The sequence below is a fragment of the Trachypithecus francoisi genome, unplaced genomic scaffold (assembly GCF_009764315.1).
Source record: "Trachypithecus francoisi isolate TF-2019V2 unplaced genomic scaffold, Tfra_2.0 Lachesis_group0, whole genome shotgun sequence".
Classification (NCBI taxonomy): Eukaryota; Metazoa; Chordata; class Mammalia; order Primates; family Cercopithecidae; genus Trachypithecus; species Trachypithecus francoisi.
Genome location: NW_022681453.1, coordinates 135669816 through 135693445, shown reverse-complemented (window position 1 = coordinate 135693445; position 23630 = coordinate 135669816). Strand labels below are relative to the sequence as shown.

Sequence of the window (23630 nt, the reverse complement as noted above, 5' to 3'; positions counted from 1 at the left end):
TCCCTGCCCTGACTAGTGCATAAAATGGAGCTTTGAAATCTGTCCTCAGCCTGTGCTTCAGGTGGAAACCCGCCATGCTAGCGGATGCGTGGGCTAGCAGGTGTGGTTGGTGTGCAGGCACAGTCTTGCCCTCGCTCCACCTCTGGCCCTCATTGACATTGCCCTCCCCACTCCCCTGCCCCCATCCAGAGAGCTCCTTACTGTCCCTGAGTGATTAGACAAAGACACTAAGGAGTCTGTCTAACCCATCCTCCTACAGGCCAAGGGCCTCTGCATTCTCCACGCATGGCCAACTTTGACCCAGCTATCTCAAGACCAACATTGTACCTTTATTGGAATGAATCACAGCAGAGCTCCCACAGAAGGGGGGCCATTTTCTTTAATGTCAAGGGCTGGTCCAGGAGCAGGACTGATCCTGCCCCACAGACTGAACTGGGCCTGGAATCTGTGGCCTGGAATCCACAACCCCATACTTGGCCACTCAATTCCAACCCAAGATGGTCTGGGGGCCTGGCCCTTGGGGAGCCTGAATGTTTGCTTCCTCTTTATTGCTCCAAGGCAGGTTTGGAGACAGGGTATGGGTCCAATCTCAGGATCTGGGCATTGAGAACGACGTTCTTGGCCGCTTCCTCAGACATATCATCAGACGACATATCATCAGATGACGTATCCTCAGTCGTCATGTCCTTGACCTTATTCCTGAAAGAGCCATCAGAGGATAAGTCCAGGGCCACATCTTTCCAGAGGCTGAGAAAAGCAGCGGCTTGTGCCTTCAGCAGCACCCAACCCTGCGTTCCCAAGAGGTGAACCTTTCTCATTCCGGCAGGTCCCCAGTCGAGCTTTGCCAGGAGCCTCCACAATCAGGCCTGCTCCAGCTCCCAACCCTCGCGAGACCCTTCTCTTTCCTGTGTCTTTGAAGTTGGTCCACCATCTTCACTGCTAGCATTTACTGAGCACTTGCCACATGCCAGACCCTGTGCCAGCTGCTTTATGTAGCTTTAATCCTCCCAAAAAAACCCATGGGGGATGGCTGGGCTACATGGCCTTACCTCTCTGTGCCCCAGTGTTCTCATCTGTAAAATGGGGATAGTGATAGGACCTACCTTGCATTTGATTGTTTTGGGGATAGAGAGAGATAAGGTATGTATAGAACAGGGTCTAACACATAGCAAATGCTCAATACATCTTAGCTATTGTTATTACTCTGTTCTCATTCCACTTTTCAAATGAAGAAACTGAGTCTCAGAGGTATGAGGTAACTTCTCCACTCACACACTAGGAGGTTGCGGCACATGGAATCTGTGCCCATAACCACTATCTGCTCTCCCTGTGCGGCGCTGAACTTCCTCTCTCTACGGTGGGGCAAGTTTCTATCCATCCTTCAAAGCTCTACTCAGATGTCACTGTGACATTTTCCCCGACTCCCCAAATGAACATTCTTCCCTTGTTAGGTTCCTATAGATCCTGTACATCCCACTGTCAGAGTCCGCTAGCAGTAGCTGTTTGCATTATCTGCCTTCACATAAGCTATGGCTTTCTCAAGGGTGGGGAGTGCTGACCTCTGACCTTTGACAGTCAAGCCTGGCACAGTGCCTAGCATGTGTGATTCGAATGAGAGCAGGGCGGGAAGGCAGGAGGAAGATGGTAGGGAGGAGGGCAGAGAAAGGCCAGAGGCAGTGACTCCTGTGGCACAGAGCAGAGGACACTCTAGGGCCTTGGCAACTTCTGCTCCATACTGCTGCTCGGGTCCTCTCAGGTCCAGGGGGAGCATGTTCATTGGCCCAAATCCCAGAAGGGATGGTTCTGCCAATCATGACAAGTCTTTTCCAGGGGACACTTGGGAGATCAGAGGCCAGAAGTGCCCATGGAGGTGTTGGGTGGAGCCCAGTTCCCAAATGGGGTCCTGGGCTGCTGGGGCCAAGAGGCCAGAGTCCTTCATCAAGACTGGGTTTTTTATGAGGAACTAGGAGTTCAGACAGGAAAAGAGATGTACTCAGAGTTGGTTCCAAGCCAGTCCTCTGTCCCTGGGAGGAGAGGGAGCCTCTGGGAGGAGTACCCCTGGAAGGTATGCCCAAAAGCAATGCCCCCATCCAGACAGGCAGGCAGGGGCAAGGAAAGGAGAAGACATGGCCCAGCCCAGTTCAGGAGGGGCAGCAAGATGGGAGCTGGCAGAGGCTGGGTAGGAGCAGGTAGGCAGCAGCGGCCAGAGGAGCAGGAAGACTGCTGCAGACATGGCAGCCTTCGGGTCACAGGCTCTCTGGCAGAGGAGCGGGGATGGACAATGCCCCACATGCTCTCTGTACCAAGGCTTCAGAGCCAGGCCCTGTGCTGGCACAGCCCAGGAGGCTCCCACACCTACCTCATCTGTGGGGAGTGCTCCAGGCTGTGGAAGAGGGGCTGATCTTGCGTTTCCGGTAGCAGGAAGGAGAGGGAAAAGGCCACGATGGCTAAGACGCAGCAGAGAACGATGGGCAGGAGGGAGGGGGTCTGGTTGATGATTGTCAGAGACAAGATGGCTCCAGCCGCCGAGGCCAGAAACACCAGCCCCAGACCTGTCGCCCTGAAAGTGGAGGTGAGAGCTCCTCTGAGACGTCTGTCGGGTTCAGAGGCTGGGCCAGGCCAGCAGCTATATGAAACCCCACACCCTCCAGTCTCCACCCTGTCCCGTCCTCACTGTGTGATTCCAAGTAGACAATAATTTCTTCTGGGCCTCTTCAAGGGAGATGAGGAGGGGGAGAGGCAGAAACCATGCAGCATTGTATGGAAGTGCAGGGAGAGGACACAGGCAGTGATGCCAGTCAGGCAGGAAGATAGTGCTCCCATCACCAACCTCAGGGAAGGATCTGAGCCTCCGAGTGGCCCAAACACTTTGCAGGCAGTGAGTGCAAGGCAGGGGCTGGAGTCAGGCTGCCTGGGTCTAAATCCCAGCTCTGCTGCTTGCTCTGTCTGCCCTTAATTGAGTGCCTTCATCTATCTGGTCTTGCATCTGAAATAGGGTTAGCGATGGCATTTGGGGGATTTTGTGGGGTGTTTAAATGAGATCACTTATGTAAACTGTTTAGCACAGTGCTTGTCACCAGGTGAATGCTTGTCTTACTTGCTGCATTAATCTTGTCATTGTCAGTCCCTGCCCATGCCGCCATGGCCCCCTCACCCACCAGACCCCATACCTGAGCACGGTGGGGAGGAGCTCGGCGGTGTAGAGGAAGAACACAGTGACAGTGGCAGCCAGGCTGAACTCTCCAAGTGTGAGCACCAAGATCGTCATGGATTTCCGCTCTGTGGCCGGACAACGTGGCCGCCTGAGTCTGAAGCCATCCTCCCCTGGGGCGGGTGAAGGAGGCCCGCCCATCAGCCCTCCCTTGACCCCTCCTAGAAGGCATCTGAACAGCCTTCCCCACCACCTGCCCAGCTGGCCAGCAGGCTCAGGCATTCCATCAGAGGAGGGGCAAGCTGTCAGAGGCCCAGTCAGTCCAGAAGGCAGGACATTTGCAGTGCAGAGTTGGTCAGCAGGGGTGGGGAGGTCCCCTGGGACCCCCATGGCCTCTCAGGCCACTGTCTCCCCCATCTCCGCCTCCAAGGCTGTGTCTTCGCTCCACCTCCTCACCCAACTGCAGCTTCCTCACCCCACTGGGGATCCACTCAGGGCCAGGCCTGTGTCCTCTGGGTTGGAACCCCTGCTCAGGGCTGTACCACCAGGGCTCTGCAAGGTGGTCAGAGTAAGGGGGTGTTTGGTTCCTGGGGCCTGAATGGCTGGGATAGGTCCCAAACACTCCAGGATGTTTTCTGGCCAGCTAGACAGGCACAATGAAGGGGAAACTGGAGAAAGCCCACTTCTTAGACCTGGTGAAGCTGGGGGCTTCAGCCCCTGCCTGCCTGCCTGGCATCCTCTGCAGGACCCTGCCCCAGCCTCACTCCCATTCCAGTCCTGGCTTTTCTTGTCTCTGGGATGAAATCAGAGATCCAGTTTGATCTACTGGGGAGTCCATTCCTAGTTTATCTCACACTTCTGAGTTTACATATTTCTGCTTGACTCAGCGTAGACCCGCGTTTTTTAAAAACCACGAGGCAATAAACATTCAATAATAACTTTGTTTCCACATTTTGTGTTACCCAATCTACACTGCCAGCATCTGGGAGTGGAAAGGTCCTAATCCAGACACACACAATTCCAGCCCTGGAGAAAGGGAGGGAACTCTTCCAGCAGGCCTGGATCTAGCCTCCGCTGCCCTTGCTGGACTGTGAAAAGGCTCCGCAGGCAGTCATTCTAAGCGAGTGTGCTGCACAGATTGCTCCAGCTCTAGGACCTGTGGCGTATCCACTGCTTAGGGCTCTTTGAGATTCTGAAGATAACACCAGCCCTTCCTGTTTCCTTTTCTAGTGCTAAGCCCGCAGGAACGCAGCACTCAGCCCCTCTGGAAAGGAGGGGCCTCCATACAAGAGCTGTTCCTGAGTGCTGAGCCCCACATTACACTCAATTTTCAGTGGGCAGGTTATTCCTGGTGAAGCTACAGAGAACAACAGGCATTTCCCAGTCAAAGGGGCTACAGATGACAGGTGGGTCCGGGCAGCAGTTGAAGGAATATTTTTGCTATCATCTATTCTCATGTAACCATTAGACCTACTTCTAAGGTGGATTGGAATCTGGTGGAAGAAGGCTGCTGCCTGCTGTCCCCTGGAAAGTACACCCTCCTTCCTCAGGTCTCTGAGAGAGTGTGGGTGCCCTGTCTGGGAGACCCCACCCAGGAAGGGCAGTGCTCCAGGGATTGGAGGTGCTGGGGCCTCTGTGGGGTGGGTGGGCTATAGGTGCAGGAGGCTGATTCCCAGGGTGTCTAGGTGGCCAGCCAGGGCAGGTGGCAGTGGGGAGGGGTTTTGAAAAGCAGGAAGGCTGTGGGCAACCCACAGGGGAAGGATGAGCTGTACCTTCAGAGAGGAAAAGGAGAAGCAAGCACCAGATGATGGTTTGGAGGAGAGTCACAGCCAGGCTCCACTTCCTCCCAATCTGCTGGAGGAGAAAGATGCAGCACAGCCGGGCAGACACCTCCATGATGCTGGGGACCACATGTCTGAAGTGGACGCTCACGCCCAGCTCTCTCATTCTCAGGCTCAACGTGAAATAGGTGTAACTGACGGTAAACCTGGATGAAGCCAGGAGGCACGAGCGCGTGCATACACGCACACACACACACACGCACACACACACACACGGAGCCAGGAATAAAGACAGAGGCAGAGCAGCAAGGGTCAGGGTAGGAACAGAGGAGAGAAATAAGCACAGAGACCTGTGATCTGTGTCCTTGGGCTGCCTCCCTTGCAGCCTGACCATTCCCATCCTCTCCCTAAAGTTTCCAGCCTGCGCACCTGTTTGCAGTCCCTGCCAGCAAGCCCTGGATACTCACCACACGCAGCTCGTCACCAAGATCACCTTGCGGAGCTGCCTATTCTTACAGAAGTCCAGGACAGAGGCCTGAGTCACCTTCTTTCTGGGCAGCTGCACCTGCAGAACAAGCAGAACCAGTCAGAGGCAGAGCCAAGACCCCAGCTTGCTCCCCAGCCCCACAGCACCCACAAGGCCTGCCTGTCCTTGAAAGTGCCAGCTGGTGTCTGGCCTTCCCTGGCAGGGTTCAATTTTGCTGTCACCATTGTCCTTAAGAAGAGGACTGGGGGCACCCTCTGGACCAATGTCCCACCTGAAGGGATGAGGAAGGAAGGGGCCCTTCCACAGCCCACTGCTCCGGCCCCACTCCTGGCTGGAAGCCCTTTACCTCGTCCAGCAGATTTGAAGGAATGGTCTTCTTGTTCACACTTGCAGCGTAGCACAGCATCTGCTTGGCCTCCTTCACCTTCCCTTTCATCATCAGCCACCGTGGGGACTCCGGGAGAATCCTGCGTGGCCAGCCCCTCTCTTATCTCATTGTTTTATGATGCCCAGAGACCCCTGCTGGCCCTCTCATGGCCTCATCTGTGGCCATCCTGTGCCAGCATGAGGTGATTCAGATGTCGGGGCCTTGAAGGCCACCACTGACCTTGAGCTGCCCTCTGCTCCTCCCCAGCAGTCAGGTCTTCCCGTGTCTAAGCCTCACATGGCCTCCACTGCTGCTAAGTGACACCCTGACCACTGGCTGCCTCTGTCTCCAGCCTCCTTGATTTGCCCTCGGTTATCACTGAGAGTTCTCTCCTTTTCTATCTAGGGGGGCCATCCCTATCTGCTCAGGCACGCTGAGGGCTCCGACCTCCATGCCACAGCCTCCTGTAGAGCTCCCATGCTTTTAGTTGGGATTTCTCCTGTTCCCTGTCTCCCCAACAGCCTGAGGAGTGTGAGGGGGCAGGACCCTGGGTCTGACCCCAGTGCCCAGCACTCTGCCTGGGTGAATGGAGGGGTGAGTGAAGGTCTCTACTCTGTCCCATCTCTCCCCTGCCACATCTCTATTGCCTTTGACCTCAGAATAAGTCCTCTCTGTTTTTTCCCATCCTCTCAGGCTGTCAGAATCCACACAGATTGGCATAAAAAGCACTTATGTGTGAAAAATAATGGTGCTCGGTGCCCTTGTATATATAGTCTTGTTTAATCTTCATCCAAACCTGGACCTAGTGTGATTATCCCCATTTTACTCTCAGGCTCGAGGAGTAAAGGCTTGCCCAAGAACACAGAGGCAGAGCTATGTACTTGGGACTGGTACAGCCTCAGTCCCCTAAGGTGGTATAACTTTTTGATAAAACTATGCCTGCTGATTTCTTACACCACCACTCCCTCCCTGACCACGATTCTGGCTGGTTGCCATAAACACACACTCAAGACACTAGAGACAACTTCATTCCTTATACCTGCCCTGCTCCTCCTCTCTCCCACCAGGGTTCAGCAATCAGTCATCATTTTCCACTCTAAGGCTGTCAAACTCTCCTAAAGAAAGTCATTAAACTGAGACTTCTTCAAAAAGATGGGGGATTGGCCTCATGTCCACTGAAAAAACAGGAATAAAAAAAGGATACCAACTCTCAAGGACAAAGAGAACGGGAGGGAGGACACAATGGGAGAGATGTAACAAATGCACTGAAGAGGTCATGAACAGAATGTTGACATAAATATGGACAATAAAGACATTCTGATGAGGTCTCAGATGCAAATGAAGAAACTGGAGAAATGGCAATCCTTGCTACAAAATGGCAAAGAACTTGGCTGAACTGTATTCATGCCCTAGTGTTTGTGAAAGAAGGAACTCGTAAGTGATGAAATAGGACATTTGGTGGAAGAAGTCTCTAAGCAAAGTGCTGAGGGTGTGGTATGGCTTCTCTTGACTACTTACAGTAAAATGTAAGAAGAGAGAAACAAATTAGAATTTATAATTAAAAGGGAAGCAGAACTTAAAGATTTGTCAAATGCTCATGTTAGCCATGTTGTTTATTCATTTTCCATGAATAACAAAGTGTGTTTGGGAGAAAACACCAAGGATGTGGCCAAGCTACTGTTTGAAAAGGAGGCTAGTACAAATCAGCAGAACTATCCATGAAGACACTAAAAGAATAACCCCAAAGATACATTAGAGATCATTGGTACTGCCCCTCCTATCACAGGCCCAGAGTGCCAAAGCCTAGGGGACATAACTATGTCAAAAGAGGGACCTTGAGCACCCATAGCACATTGGTGCTCATTGCTAACAGCCTACCAATAGAGGCTGGAAATCCAGTTCATGGAAGGGACAGAGTCTTGAATCTCTCCTCCTCACTCCCCATACAGCTCTCATCTACTCAAGCTAGGCAAAGGGGAGTTCAAGAGAACTCCTTAGATAGATGAGGGGACTGCCTTTTAAAAAGGACATCTACCATCCCACTCTGGCTGGAACTTGCTAATTCAGAAACATGGGGGCTTGCGCTGGTATTCCAGACAGTGAGAGAGATTATAGGAGAGTTAATATGTGTCACCTGGAGTTTGAGGGTCTACATAAACCCAGAGAATGATGCCCATCTCTCATCTGGGTATAATGAAGGCAGGAGGTTGAATGGAGCAGCCCACCACAACAGGGTGGAGGCTGGGGAACAGTGGGGTTTTTTGGCCAAGTGGACCCTGCTGTCTTAAAGGCACCCCATGTGCTAGGATGAGGAGACCCCCTACACAAAGAGGCTGTGGGGTGAACTGCCAGGGACAGGAGCTGAGGGAGGTCACAAACAGAGCACTGGGAGCATTAGGAAATTCCAGTGCTCAGAAGACCCACGAATGGACCCAAGAGTGATGGCATTTGAATATCTACCCTACAGAGGACCCTGAGAGACTATAATAGCCCCTGCCATGTCAGTCTTTGGTCTATTTTATCTGATGTCCCTATCCCATGCCTAGAACCTGGAAAATCAGAACAAGGAGATAGGAGGAAGAACAATAGGTCAGAACAGACCTCATCCCCCTTGGCCACTATTCTGAGCGAGGAGCCAGGAAAAAGCTGTGGATCTGATGTAAGATTAAAGTTTTTAATTGAATTGGACTGAATTTTTTTTTTTTTTTTTGAAACAGGGTCTCACTCTTCTGCCCAGGCTGGAGTGCAGTGATGCAATCATAACTCACTGCAGCCATGATCTCCTGGGCTCAAGTGATCCTCCACCTCAGCCTCCCAAGTAGCTGGGACTACAAGCGTGTGCCACCAGGTCTGGCTAATTTTAAAATTTTATGTAGAGGTAGGGTCTTGCTGAGTTGCCCAGGCTGGTCTCAAACTCCTAGCCTCAAGCGCGCCTCCCACCTCAGCCTCCCAAAGTGTTGGGATTATAGGCATGAGCCATTGCTTCCAGCTCCCATGCTGTTAACCCCATCTTTTATCATCCTTACTACATATGGTACAGTTGAAATGCAGGGGCTTTGGAGACAGCCCCTGAGTTCAAATCCCAGGTGCCCCACTTTCTAGCTGTGTGATGTTGGACAAGTTATTTCCACCCTCAGAAGCCTCAGTTCTCCCTCCTCCCCACCTCCCATGACATGGGAGTAGCATACTTCTTCTAGAGGGGTCAAGATTAAATGTAATAATGTCAAGATTAAATATGATCATTGTTTCATGCAGAACTGCCTAACCCTTTACACGTGGGTTCTTTCAGCTTCTTCTCACCTCCCTCTCGGCCTTCTCTTTTGTCCCTCTCTTTTCCCCACCTGCCCAAGATTAGCTGTGGCATCTCACTTTTGCTCTCAACCCTTATTCCTCCAACTTTTGCCCCATCAGTTGTCCTCTCCCAGCTTCAATCTCTTAGGTTCCTGTCTGTGACTCCCCTACATTCAAAACATCTGATACTCTTCCCTGACTCTGTCTTAGTTGCCCACGTAAATCATCCCTTTCTCCCTCTTTCTATGAAAGTCTCTCCTGGCTGAATTTCTTCTGCTCCTAGTCACTCCTTAACCCTCTGCCACTGCAGTGAAGCCATCTCAAGAAGGTCACCAAGGCTGGCAGACCCTTTCCCAGCCTCACCTCTCTTGCCTTCAACACTGACCCTTCCCTTGTCCTTAAACCCTTGGTCTTCAACACTCTTCCTCCTGGTTTTCTGACCACCTGTCTGACATCTCTTTACGGTCTTCTCTGGGTCAGGGAGGAGATTAATGCTGAGGTTCAGAGGCTCTGCCCTTGGTGCCTTCCTATCTCATCCCATCCACAGGCACTTTCTCCCAGGGGAAATCCCACCCATTCCCACAGTTTCAAGGACCCTCCACTCTCATCGACATCCAGCCCATCAGACCCAGACCTGTACATGCCCTGTACTCGCTTGCTCACCAGATATAGGAGATGAGGGGGATCGCAAGTACCCCACCCACCAGAAACAGCAGCCGCCAGTGGGGAAGACTGTAGGCGATCCCCGTCAGCAACATGGCCCCAACAGCGAAAAAGCAGTGTTCCAGGATAATGGCGTGGGCCCGATGCTCGCCCACTAACCACTCAGTGGCTGTGCAGAAGCCAAGAGGACAAAACCATAGTCACTTCAGGGTCCCCAGGGCTGCCCTTGCATTCAGCCTTCCTGGGTATCCCCACCTCCTCTGGACAGCTGAGATCAGGCAAAGCTTCTTCTGCTTGTCTCTGCACTGGGTCCAGAGACAGCCCCTCAGAGCCTGGTAGAGCACTTCTGTTCCCGCCAGGGCACACCCTTGTCTCCTAATCATACACACAGCTTCCTTCCCACTCCACCTGGCTGCTCCCTCTGCACACCCCCTGTCTGACCATGTGCCTCTCATAGAAAAGACACAATACCAGACACGTGGCCCGACACATGGTCAGGCAAGGAACCACTGTCCTTGTCTTTGTTCTGAGTGTATTCGTGCTTTGGCCACCTACGCCTAAGGATCCCAATGAGAAGAGGTTCTCCTGCCAGGAAACCCCGAGCAACTAGGCAGCTGCAGCTATAAGGCTGCACTGGGTGCTTTAGTATCTCACAGGCCTGGGTTGAAGTCCCAGCTTCTTCACTTCGTTGCTGTGGGACCCTGTGCAAGTTGGTTAACTTCCCTGAGGCTCAAGAGTCCTCCTCAGCTGAAGGAGTAATAGAATACTGCCTGCTAGGCCGGGCGCGATGGCTCAAGCCTGTAATCCCAGCACTTTGGGAGGCCGAGACGGGCGGATCACAAGGTCAGGAGATCGAGACCATCCGGGCTAACACGGTGAAACCCCGTCTCTACTAAAAATACAAAAAAAAACTAGCCGGGCGAGGTGGCGGCGCCTGTAGTCCCAGCTACTCGGGAGGCTGAGGCAGGAGAATGGCGTGAACCCGGGAGGCGGAGCTTGCAGTGAGCTGAGATCTGGCCACTGCACTCCAGCCTGGGTGACAGAGCGAGACTCCGTCTCAAAAAAAAAAAAAAAGAATACTGCCTGCTGAACACAGTCGCATCAGGAGGAAATGAGGCAATGCATATAAAGGGCTTAGCAGCTGCCTGGCTCTTCTTCTTAGCAGCTACCTGGTTCTTTCTTCTTCTTCTCCTTCTCTTTCTTCTTCTTCTTCTCCTCCTCCTCCTCCTCCTCCTCCTTCTCCTCCTCCTCCTCCTCCTCCTCCTCCTCTCCTCCTCCTTCTTCTTCTTCTTCTTCTTCTTTCTTTTTCTGCATGGCCTTTCTTAAGGGCTCAATAAATGTAACTCATGGGGCTTGGGGGTATGCAAGGAGTGTGCAGTGGAAGGTGTGGGGTATGAGGGAGTTAGGAAGGAGATGAAGGTGGAAGAGCAGTCAGGGTACTGATTCTCTGGCATCTCCAGGCAGCCAGGAATGGAGATCCCTTCCACTTCTGCCTGTCCAATTAGGCCCCTGACTCTGTGTCCTGTGGGCTCCCAGCAGGTGCTCACGCCACCACACACCTGCCACGCCCTCTTGCAGCCATGCCATACCCCCTTGCCATCTGGCTATGACATCACGCCCCCTGCCACTACTTCCCCTTGTCACCCGCCTATGCCACCATGTCCCTGTGCCACCCCGCCCTGCCCCATTGAGGCCCAGTCTCACCCAGAGAAATGCTGCTGATGGCGTAGCCCACCACTGACTGCAAGATGCCAAAGCGAAATAACAAATACAGGTGAAAGCTGTTCACGAAGGCTGTCCCAAAGCCGAAGATGATCAGCCCCAGCAGTGACAGCAGGATGGCAGGGTAGCGGCCTATCCTACAGGAGTCAAAGGGAGGCTGCACCAAGCACCGGGATCTCCCTGGCTGGCCCCAGCCTGATATACCTGGGCCAGGCCCTGAGCCATCTATGGGTCCCTGGAGAACCCCTATCCTCACCTCCCTCAGCCTGACACACTCCAACCCTGAATGCCCATGAGGAGGAGGTGGGATGGCTTGGGGGCCAGCAGAAACTCCTGGGGACTCACTTGTCAGTTATGAGCCCGAAGATGAGAGAGCCTATCAGGGGTCCTGCCACGAACATGATATGTGCAGTGTCCTTCTTCGTCTCCGCGCCACATACCAAGTCAAACTGTGGGTCAGACACAGGGATTGGTCACGGGCGCCCACCTTTGGGTCCGGAGACTGAGCCTCATCCCAGGGTGGAACCTATAGGCCAAGGAGACCTGGGGTAGGGGCAGGTAACTGTGTGCAGCGTGCCTCAGCTGTTGCCTCTGCTCTGTTACCTCTGCAACCCCTCCGGCACCTGCTCCACCCTGAGAGCTGGGCCTGGAGAGAGTGACAAGAGGCACAGGCCAAGATGTGTGTGGGGGACAGGGGGTAACTGAGCAAAGGTAGGAATCAGTGCAGACTCTTTCCCAAAGGCAGATGCCAGGCCCATCCTGCAGATTCATGTTAGTGTGGTCTGTGTTGTAAAGGGCCTAGATTGCAGCTCGGGTTGGGAAGCCCCGTACAGATGCCTGATCAAAGCTGCTTCTTTCCCCGAGCCCCACGTTTTGTGAGTTCTAAGGTCAGAGCCACAACTACAGGAGCGATTTCTTGGACAGACGGAAGGAAACCTTGCCATGCAGCACCCATCTCTACCCCAAATGTACTCTACAGATAGGCAGGGCCAGCACTGGGCAGCAGGAATCCTAATTTTCTGCCCAGGCCCTGCCTCTGCAGGGTGACTTCAGGCCAATGGCTTCCCATCTCTGAGCCTCGGTTTCTCCACCTGTTCAGTGAGGGTGGGAGGCACAACTCTGAGCCTGTAGGGTAGTTACAGACAATCCATGACACGACATACCTCATTGATCAGCGATCTCTTCTTAGCGTCAGGATAGATCCACCCATCTCGGCATTTGTCTGTGTCGTTGAGGCCAAAGTGGATGATAGAATCCAGATTCCAAGGCACAGGAAGGTACATGAGGCACATCAGGAAACTGCCGTTGGGTGCTCGGGGTATGGTCAGATTCAGCTGCTCAGCTTCAGACAGGTTGGGGCCCACTGCCAGGATCCAGCTGGTGTTGCAATAGGGCTTTTGGGCTGTGAACACGAAGTAGTCAGCAAACATGAAGAAGGCTGACATGATGCTGGGGATAAAGGTGAGGGCCACTAGCCTCTGCTGGAATGTGCCAAACTCCCCCACCGCATCCAGGAGGTTGGCAAACTTGTCATCCTGCTTGGTGTGGTCAGCCCTCAATCTGCGTAACAGCATCTCCAGAGACCAGGAATGTGGATGCCCCGCTGCCTCATGCTGGTTCAAGTTCCTGGAAGCATCCTGGGATCTGAGCTCTTCCTTGAAGTTCTCTTCTCCTGCCATCTGTCCAAAGAAAGGGTGCAGCTCAGTCTCTGCTGACACCACTTCCTGAACATCGGAGACCAGCATGGGAGCCACCGACCAGGAACTGGCCTCTGGCTGGAAGCAATATGGATTCCAACCTTGATATTCTCAGTAGCTCCCTCCCTTGCTTTCTTAGTTAACATGATTTATTCCCCACTGTCCCAACCATCCTGGAGTTTTAGTGTAATTAAGATTTTTAATGTTTTAGAAAATGCTGTGCTTCTGTTGTCATGAAGGTCTGACTAATTCTGAGGAACTCTCCTACAACTTCCCCGTAACTCAGACTTCTTGTTTACACACACACTGAGACACCAATGGTCTGGCAAAAGGTAGGAGAGGTCTCCAGGGACCTTTTCTTCAAAATGAAACAAAGATCTGCATCGGCAGTGGCCAGGAGCTGGGCCCGAGGTGGGGGCTGGAAGCCTGGGCCACAGAGATGGGGTGCCAAGGCTGGTGCAGTGGTGAGGTGGTGCAGCATGGAGCCAAACTGGAAAGACAGGTGGGCGGAAGGAGTAAGGTGAGCAGTACTGACTGTGAGCATATTACCTTGCAACAGCAACGAGGAGAGGAAACTAGGCTTAAAACTCTGTTTTGAGCCAAAACTCTTAGAAGGGGTAACAGTTCCTGGTGCGGGGCACCCCTTGACTCAGAGCAGAGGCAGAAGCGAGCCTTCTCTGAAGGAAAATTTCTTCAAGTTGATTCTGCAAGACTCTCACGGATGTACATCAAGCAAAGAGATTACAGCTTGAGAAGACAAGCCACTCTAAGAGTCAACAGAACCCAGAAACCACAGACTTTTAGACTGCAGATGTTGAAACTGTCAGATACAAAATTTAGAACAGCTATTGCATGAACTTTTTAAGGATTTAAAGGTTGTAATTACAAAAATGAACTTACAACAACAATCAGGAAAAAGCAGACACTTTTGGAAGGAAGATTAGGAACTTTCAAAAATGAAAGCTTATTGAATGACAAAATGATGTTGAGATAAAAACACTAAGAGAAAAGTTAAACAGATTTGACACAAAGAATCAGTGAACTGGAATAAACTGCTGAAATGTGAGAGAGAGGTAAAGAGACTTGGTAGATAGAAGATTGAACATGTATCGAATTGGAACTCCACAAGGAAAAATGGAGATGAAATAAAAACAATACGTTTTCTAAAACTTTTAAAACAAATTCTTAGATCCAGGAAACGCAACTTATCTCAGGCAAGATAAATAAAAAAGAAAACCATGGCTAGACACATTGCCGTGAAGCTGCAGGGCACCAATGACAAAGAAAAGATCTTGAAAATCAGCTGGAGAGAAGACAGGCCACTGACTAATGAACAGCCTCAGCAGTCTCCTGTTAGAAGCAGGCGCAGGCGGGTAGATCACTTGAGCCGAGGGGTTCAAGACCAGCCTAGACAATATAGTGAAACCCCGTCTCTACAAGAATATGCAAAAAAAAATTAGCCAGGCTTGGTGGCATGTGCCTGTAGTCGCAGCTACTCAGGAGGCTGGGAGGTTGAGGCTGCAGTGAGCCATGATCACGCCACCGCACTCTAGCCTGGGTAACAGAGAGAGACTCTGTCTCAAAAAAAGAAAAAAAGAAGATGAAAGTTAAGCAACAAGGAAACCAGGAGAGTGAAGAATATTTTCAAAATGTGGATGGAAAATTATATATCACATAGAATTGTATACCCAGCAAAATTGTCTGTCAAGAACTAGGGTAAAATAAATATAATTATAGAGATAATCAGAAATTGAGAGAACACACAGCGAGAGACCTGATTTGATTGAACGTTTAAAAGATACAAAGGGTGCTGGCTTTGGCAGCACATATACTAAAATTGGAACGATGTAGAGAAGATTAGCATGACCTCTGCACAAGGATGACACACAAATTTGTAAAGTGTTCCATATTTAAATAAATAAAGACTAGAAGGAAAATGATCTCTGGAGGACAGCAGGAGATGCAATAATGAATGGGAAAAATGGGAAAAATGTAAGCAAATTCAAATATTGATTGTATTAAATAAATATAATCATTGAGATTGTATTGAATCGATAGTAGAGAAGAATTTATATCTTAAGAAAAATATTGAGTCTTCTAACCCATGAGGATGGAATGAAGCTAGATATAGAGATGATAGAGATAGCGATAGCTCCATATGTTTTTAAGTTAAAAAGTTAAAGAAGAAATCATGGTGGGAGTTTAAAAAGATTTATAAATGAATGATAGTAAGAACCATAACATATCAAAACTTATGGGTGGTATAGAAAGTGGTACTTGTAGGAACTTTATAGCTTTAAGTGCTTTATAATAGAAAATCAGAAAGACTGAAAATTAATCAACTAAACAACCGTCATAAGTGGGAAAAAACACAAAAGAATAAATCTAAAGAAAGTAAAGGAAGAAGGTAGTAAAGTTAAGACAAAAATAAAGGAACTAGAAACAAAAGTATAAGAAAAAGAATCAACAAAGTTCAAAATTAGTTCCTTGAATAGATTAATAAGACAAACCTTTAGTGAAATTATGTAAAAAAATAAAATAAAAAAGACAGAAGATACAAATAAGTCTTTTATATATGCATAAAGGAATACACAGATATAGCAAGACTGAAATATAATTGGATATGAACATCAACTTTATGCCAATGAATTTAAAAACTTAGGTGAATTAAATTTCTAAAACAAAATTACTCAAAACAGATTTAAGAATAAATAGAAAGTCTTAAAAGTTCTATAATGACTAAATTAAAGTAGAAGTAAAATATCTTCCAACAAAGGAAGTCCAATTTATTTAATTTTTTTTCAGGGAATAGGCAAAGATACATACTCCCAAAGATATTTAACTTTGATAGCACAACTAGAAAATTACAGTACAAAAAGGAAATGACAGATACATTTCATTCATAAAAATGGATGCAAAAAACTCTAAATACAACGTTAGTAAATCAAATTTAATAGTGCATTAAGAGAAAATATATCACAGTAAATACAGTTTTATTTTATCTTTGAGACAGTGTCTCACTTGGTCACCTAGGCTAGGATGCGGTGGCACAATCTCGGCTCACAGCAGCCTTGACCTCCCAGGCGCAAGCAATCTTCCCACCTCAGCCTCCTTGAGTAGCTGAGACTACAGGTGCACCCACCACACTCAGCTAATTTTTATATTTTTTGTAGAGATGAGGTCTTGTTATGTTGCCCAGGTTGGTCTGGAACTCCTGAGCTCAAACAATCTGCCTGTCTTGGCAATCTGCCACCATGCATGGCCAGTTAAAAACAGTTTTAACCAGAAATGCAAAGATGGTTTTACTATTAGAAAATATAAATATGTATATATACATATACATATATGTATACTTTTTTTTTGAAACAGAGTCTCACTCTTGTTGCCCAGGCTAGAGTGCAGTGGTATCATGTCAGCTCACTGCAACCTCCGCCTCCTGGGTTCAAGCAATTCTCCTGCCTCAGCCTCCCGAGTAGCTGGGATTACAGGCATGTGCCACCATGCCTGGCTAATTTTTGTATTTTTTAGTAGAGACAGGGTTTCACCATGTTGGCCAGGTTGGTCGAGATCTCGAGATGATCCGCCCGCCCTGGCCTCCCAAAGTGCTGGGATTACAGCCTCCTGAGCCACTGCGCCTGGCCTAGATAATATATAAATACTTATATTTATACAAGTAATAAATCAATACTTAACAGATCAATGGAGAAAACCATATAATCATGTTTATAGATGCAGAAAATGCATTTGATAAAATTCAACAATTTGTGATTTTTAAAGAAAAATCCTAAGAAAAGTGAGAAATTATTTGATTTAATAACAAAAAAAAACTCTGTCTCCCCCCAACAACAACAAAAAATTCCTGAAAAGGAAACATTAAAAGTATCCCTTTTAAAATCAGAGGGAAGACAAAGATGCTCACAATTACTTATTTGACATTACACTGGTGGCCCTAGCCAGTGCAATGAGATAAGAAAGAGAAATTAAAGGCGTAAAGATTGAAAAGAAAATAAAACCCCAAAGAATCTACAGAGAATTAGAGACAATAGGAGAGCTTAGCAAGGTAGCTGCGTATAATGTGAATACATAAAAGTCAGTTGCATTTCTCCCAAAACAATTAGAAAATATAATTTGTAAAAGTATTCCATTCAATAAAAAATTCTTCAAACTCACTCAAAATTTGCGGAAATGCTAATTACAGCAATACTGTGATAACATTTCTCACCTATCACATGGGCACATTTTGTTGATGAGGCTGTGGAGAAACAAGCTCTTTCGTACATTGCTGATGGGAATGCAAACCAGCACAACCTTTCTGAAGAACAATTCGGCAATACCTGATATTAAAGAATGAATTAACCCAGACACCCTGATTTGTTTACGTCTTGCACATGTTAAGAAAGGACTACTTCAGTGATTAGTCTTTGGCTGGCTTCTGGAATTGAACTTTTGGAGTGTTCCCTCTGCTACCATTAAGAGTGTTTGGGGCCAGGTGCAGTGGCACGTGCCTATAATCCCAGCATTTGGGGAGGCTGAGGGGGGAGAATTGCTTGAGGCCAGGAGTTCAAGACCAGCCTAGGCAATATAGCGAGACCCACCCCGCATCGCTAAAGAAACAAACAAACAAAAAATTAGCCAGCCATGGTGGAATACACTTGTAATCCTAGCCCCTTGGGAGGTTGAGACACTCCTGATAGCTTGAGCCCAGGAGTTTAAGGCTGCACTGTGCAAGACCTTATCTCTAAAAAAATGTTTTAAAAGAGTGTTCGGCATGCTTGGAACCTTGAACCACATTGTACCAGCTTGTCTAGATAGCTTGTGCCTTATGTTGAACATCTTTCCTTCTTGGGGTCTGAAATTGGGCAATGCAGTTTCAGTCATGGAAGTTTTAGTCATGAAGGCACTGTGTGGCTTCATGTTCAACCCCCAATAACAATGCTGGGCTCTTAGGCTCCCTGGCAGAAAAGACTTCACACATGTTGCTGCAGTTCATTGTTGAGGGAGTAAGGGCATCCCATGTACTTTCATTGGGAGAAGATGGGAAGATTGTACCCAGTATCCTCTAGACTCCACCCACTGTGCCTTTTCCCTTTATTGACCCTGCATTGTACACATTTGTTGTAATAAGTTGTAGCAGTGTGTATAATAACATTTTTTTTTTTTTGAGATGAAGTCTCGCTGTGTTCCCCAGGCTGGAGTGCAGTGGTGTGAACCTTCAACCTCCACCTCCCAGGTTCAAGTGATGCTCCTGCCTCAGGCTCCCAAGTAGCTGGGACAACAGGCGCACACCACCACACCCGGCTAATTTTTGTATTTTTGGTAGATATAGAGTTTTACCATATTGGCTAGGGTGGTCTTGAACTCCTGACCTTAGGTGATCCTCCCACCTTGGCCTCCCAAAATGCTGGGATTACAGGCGTGAGCCAGTGCACCCGGCCCTAGAATAACTTTTGAGGCCCATAAATGCTTCTGGTGAATTGCAGAGCCTGGGAGCAGTCTTACAGACCACTGATACACCTAAAAAACTATGTAGACACTTGCTTTTTGATTTAGCAATCCCACTTTGGGAATTTACCCTGGAGATACACTTCCAACAGTAAGAAAATACATGTGTACAAGGTTATTCACACTGCAGCATTGATTGTGTTGCAAAATATTGGAAAAAAACTAAATATCCATATACATAGGAGACTGGCTGAATAAACAGTGGTATAGCCACTCAGTGCAATACAAGAACTGGTGCGGTGCCTCACACCTGTAATCCCGGCACTTTGGGAGGCTGAGACAGGAGGATTGCTTGAGCCCAGGAGTTCAACACCAGCCTGGTCAACAAAATAAGACCCCATCTCTACAAAACATAAAATAATTAACCAGGTGTAGTGATGCATGCTGTTAGTCCCAGCTACATGGGAAGCTAAAACAGGAGGGTCACTTGAGCCCAGGAGATTGAAGCTGCCGTGAGCTATGAATGCTCCACTGCACTCCAGCCTGGGTGACAGGGTGAGACTATCTCAAAAATAAAAAAGTGACATTATGCAACTGTAAAAAACAATTAGGAAAATGTCTATTCATTGATATGGAATGATTTCCAGACCATATTGGTAAGTGAAGAAAGCAAAATGCTCGAGTATCTCTAGTAAGCTGCTGTTCATGTAATAAAAGGGGATATAAGAATATACATGTATTAGTCATTTGTGAAAAAAATACAGGAGAACAAGTCACAAACTAATGAGACTATCTCTGAGGGTGAGTGGGTGGGAATGGGTGAAAAGAATGAGGGAATGGAATGGGGTAGACGGGATGGGAGGGGAGGGACCCTTCTCTGAGTATAGCTTTTTGTGTAATTCTGATTTTAGAATCTTAGTAAGGCTTCACATACACCCCATCCCCAAATAGGTAATTAAAACCAACCTGTACAAAGAAGTAATCCAACAGCAGCAAATCAACCTAATGTGATACAAATAAACATCATAACTGCATTGAAGAGGATGGGGAAGAAAAGGACTAATCTAAGTAACCGAAAAATAGCATATTGACCACATATTGTAAAGCTAAAGATGAAAAGAACTGTACGCAAGTATTGTTATCCTAGTTAGTGAATTTGTTTTTCACAGAGATGGAATTGCAGTTCTGAAACTATGTGTATACTATATTTAAGTAAATGAGTAACTATATTGTAGATAATAAGAGCTAGGTTTTTGTCAGAGAAAGGAGTTACAACAAAGGACAGGGGAAACTGGGCGCGGTGGCTCACACCTGTAATCCCAGCACTTTGGAGGCCAAGGCAGGTGGATCACCTGAGGTCAGGAGTTCAAAACCAGCCTAGCCAACATGGTGAAACCCCGTCTCTACCAAAAAATACAAAAATTAGCTGGATATGGTGGCACCTGCCTGTAATCCCAGCTACTCCAGAGGCTGAGGCAGGAGAATTGCTTGAACCCAGGAGGTGGAGGTTGCAGTGAGCTGAGATGGCACCACTGTACTCCAGCCTGGGTGACAGAGCGAGACTCTGTCTAAAACACATGCACAAACACACACACACACACACACACACACACACACACAAAAGACAGGGAAGACTAGAATGAAGACTGTGGTGTTTGGATTGGAACCAAAGATACCAGAATGAACTCATGATAGATAGATAGATAGATAGATAGATAGATAGATAGATAGAGTGTGTATGTCTATTTTCTAGCTCTGTCCACTAGATGGCCTAGAAAAAATAACAACTTAGTAGAAATGAGCACACGTAGTACTCAGATCTTGGTTCCTAAAGAAAAGAATCAGGGTTCGTTGGAGAAATGGTTGATTCCAGCGTTGGAGCAGGAGATGATTATAAAATATCTTGTGGTGCCAGAAAGCAAGAAAGCACCCTAAAATGATGGAGGCACGTCAAAAGAACACAGGAGCCAAACTGAAGGCGTCCCCAGTGGACAAATCTGGGACAATTTTAGCAACAAAATAAATAATTATAGTAATAGGTTGTAACCCATAGAATAAATATGAGTCCATAATGATATAAATAAATAACTGACTAAGTAGTATCAAAGGGAGAGCTCTTCCTTACTGAAGAATCCCACAGTAACAAGTGTAGAAAAAATGACGAAAATACAAAAATCACCATTTGGCAAGCACCAGTTATAACTGTTACAGGCAAGAATCATTGATGAATATTAAAATTAGAGGATGAAGTTATGAGAAACAGATATTTACATAGTATCAAAGTGTATCTTACCATAAGATACTTATCATTTACAAAGGGGAAAATAATAATTTCATAGTGAAGAAATTTGGCAGATACCATTTTAACCAAGTAATCAAAATTAAAATCACCAGTAAGGGGATGTGATGACATCATACACCCCTGCATATGATGTACTAAGGGTACAACAGCACTTCTGAGGTATTCTTGCCAGAAATACATGCCTTAATATAATCATAAGAAAACACCAAACAAGGGTGGGTGGGGAAGGGAGAGCATCAGGAAGAATAGCTAACGGATGCTGGGCTTAATACTTGGGTGTTGGTTTGATCCGTGCAGCAAACCACCACAGGACACATTTATCTGTGTAACAATGTGCACAGGTACCCCTAAACTTAAAAGTGGAAGAAAAAAAAAAAAACCACCACCAAACAGATTTAGGGGCATTCTACAAAATAACTGCCAAGTACTTTTCAAGTATTAAAGCATGAAGAAGGCTGAGGAACTTTCCGAGACTGTAGGAGACTAAGAGGACATTGAGAGACAGGACTAGCTGGATTTTCTAGGCCAAATAAGAATCCCTAAGCCTAGCTGGGAAGGTGACCACACCCACTTAAACACGGGGCTGCAACTTAGCCCACACCCAACCAAACAGGTGGTAAAAAGAGCTCACTAAAATGCTAATTAGGCAAAAACAGGAGGTGAAGAATCATCTATCCCCTGAGAGCACAGCGGGAGGGACAATGATCAGGATATAAACCCAGGCATTCAAGCCTGCAACAGCTACCCCCTTTGGGTCCCCTCCAATTTTATGGGAGCTCTGTTTTCACTCTATAAAATCTTGCAACTGCACACTCTACTGGTCCGTGTTTGTTATCGCTCGAGTCGAGCTTTCGCTCGCTGTCCACCACTGCTGTTTGTCGTCGTCACAGACCCACCGCTGACTTCCACCCCTCCAGATCTGGCAGGGTGTCTGCTGTGCTCCTGATCCAGTGAGGTGCCCATTGCTGCTCCGGATTGGGCTAAAGGCTTGCCATTGTTCCTGCAAGGCTAAGTGTTTGGATTCATCCTAATCCAACTGAACACTAGTCGCTGGATTCCATGGCTCTCTTCCGTGACCCACAGCTTCTAATAGAGCTGTAGCACTCATTTCATGGCCCAAGATTCCATTCCTTGGAATCCGTGAGGCCAAGAACCCCAGGTCAGAGCACAAGAGGCTTGCTGCCATCTTAGAAGTGGCCCCCCACCATCTTGGGAGCTCTGGGAGCAAGGACCCCCTGGTAACATTTTGGCAACCACAAAGGGACCTCCAAAGTGGTGAGTAATCTTGGACCACTTTCACTTGCTATTCTGTCCTATCCTTCCTTAGAATTGGAGGAAAATACCGGGCACCTGTCAGCCAGTTAAAAATGATTAGCATGGCCACCAGACTTAAGAGTCAGGTGTGAGGCTGTCTGGGGAAGGGCTTTATAACAACCCCCAAGCCTTCTGGGTTGGCAACATTGATCTGCCTGGAACCAGCTTCCACTTTAAATTTTCCTGGGGAATCCTGGGGCTGACTAGAGGCAGAAAGTTATTGTCCCAAACTCCTGGTCCTACAGCCAGAAGTCTCTATTCAACAGTCGCCCATGTAGGCGCCCCTGCCTTTCCTTCTGACCCATACCTCCTGGGTCGCGACCACGACTTTTTTGAAAATGTAGCCCCAAAATTCTCCTTACCTCTGAATCTACTTCCTCCCATCGCTGCCTCCTAGGTACTAATGGTTCAGACTTTCATTTCCTCTAGCAAGTTGTATCTCCAAAGGGATCTAAGGAAGCTCTACACTGCGTCCTTAGGTATTTAGGCTATAAACACAGGGAGTCTTGTCCCTGGTGTCCCTCCTGATTTAAGTGTACAGCTCTCGACATGGGCAGTTATATGTGGGACCCGTTCCCCATCACCCTTGCCAGGGCCCCAAGTTTGTATATGGCTAAGAGAAGAAAGAGAGAAAGAGAGAGAGAGAGAGAGGAGAGACAGAGAGATAGAGAGGAGAGACAGAGAAATAGAGAGGATAAAGAGGCAGAGAGACAAAAATGGAGTCAAAGAGAGAAAGAAAGAGAAAGACAGAAATAGTAAAAAAAAATAAATAAATAATGATGTGCCCTATTCCTTTAAAAGTGCCCTATTCCTTTAAAAGCCAGGGTAAACTTAAACCTATGATTGATAATTGAAGGTCTTCTCTGTGACCCTATAACACTCCAATACTACCTTGTTGTCAGTGTAAACAAGGATGTAGCCTGAAAACACTGAGACCACTGACGACCTGTAGCCTTCCTATCAAAAATCCTTAACCCAGTAACCCACAGATGGCCCAAATGCATTCAGTCTGTAGCAGCAACTGCTTTGCTAACAGAAGAAAGTAGAAAAGTAACTTTTAGAGGAAACCTCATTGTGAGCACATTTCACCAGTTCAGAATTATTCTAAGTCAAAAAATCAAAAAGGTAGCTACTAACTCAAAAATCTAAAAGTATGGGGCTATTGTGTTAGAAAAAGGTGATTTAACATTAACCACTGAAAATTCCCTTAACCCAGCATGTTTCCTAACAGGGGATTTAAATCTTAATGACCATACAAAGATCCGACCACACCTAGGAGGAACTCCCTTCAGGACAGGTGATTGAGAAAAAACCACAATGGGTATTCAGTAATGGATAGGGAGACTCTTGTGGAAGCAGGGACAGGAGAATTGCCTAATAATTGGTCTGCTCAAACATTGGAGCTGTTTACAT

The 23630-nt window shown here is 47.7% G+C and overlaps 1 protein-coding gene and 1 non-coding gene across 9 annotated transcripts in view; one reads left to right on the top strand and one right to left on the bottom strand.

The window, feature by feature from the left end:
* Positions 1-309: 309 nt before the first annotated feature.
* SLC22A14 (solute carrier family 22 member 14) overlaps positions 310-23630 on the bottom strand; it is a 37434-nt gene continuing 14113 nt past the window's right edge. For 4 of the 8 annotated variants that reach the window (XM_033212052.1, XM_033212056.1, XM_033212057.1 and 1 more), the window contains exons 2-11: positions 12626-13141; positions 11808-11911; positions 11445-11599; positions 9741-9909; positions 5766-5886; positions 5400-5497; positions 4924-5138; positions 3171-3324; positions 2360-2560; positions 310-699 (exon numbers count right to left, since the gene is read on the bottom strand). In XM_033212052.1, the coding sequence (XP_033067943.1) occupies positions 546-699; positions 2360-2560; positions 3171-3324; positions 4924-5138; positions 5400-5497; positions 5766-5886; positions 9741-9909; positions 11445-11599; positions 11808-11911; positions 12626-13141 (1887 nt within the window). In that variant the 3' untranslated portion in view covers positions 310-545. The remainder of the gene's footprint in view (positions 700-2359; positions 2561-3170; positions 3325-4923; positions 5139-5399; positions 5498-5765; positions 5887-9740; positions 9910-11444; positions 11600-11807; positions 11912-12625; positions 13142-23630) is intronic. The other 4 variants (XM_033212059.1, XM_033212053.1, XM_033212058.1 and 1 more) reach the window with 4 other exon arrangements.
* On the top strand, positions 14967-15073 carry LOC117084576. The gene has a single exon (XR_004437509.1). It is a non-coding gene; the product is annotated as a U6 spliceosomal RNA (small nuclear RNA).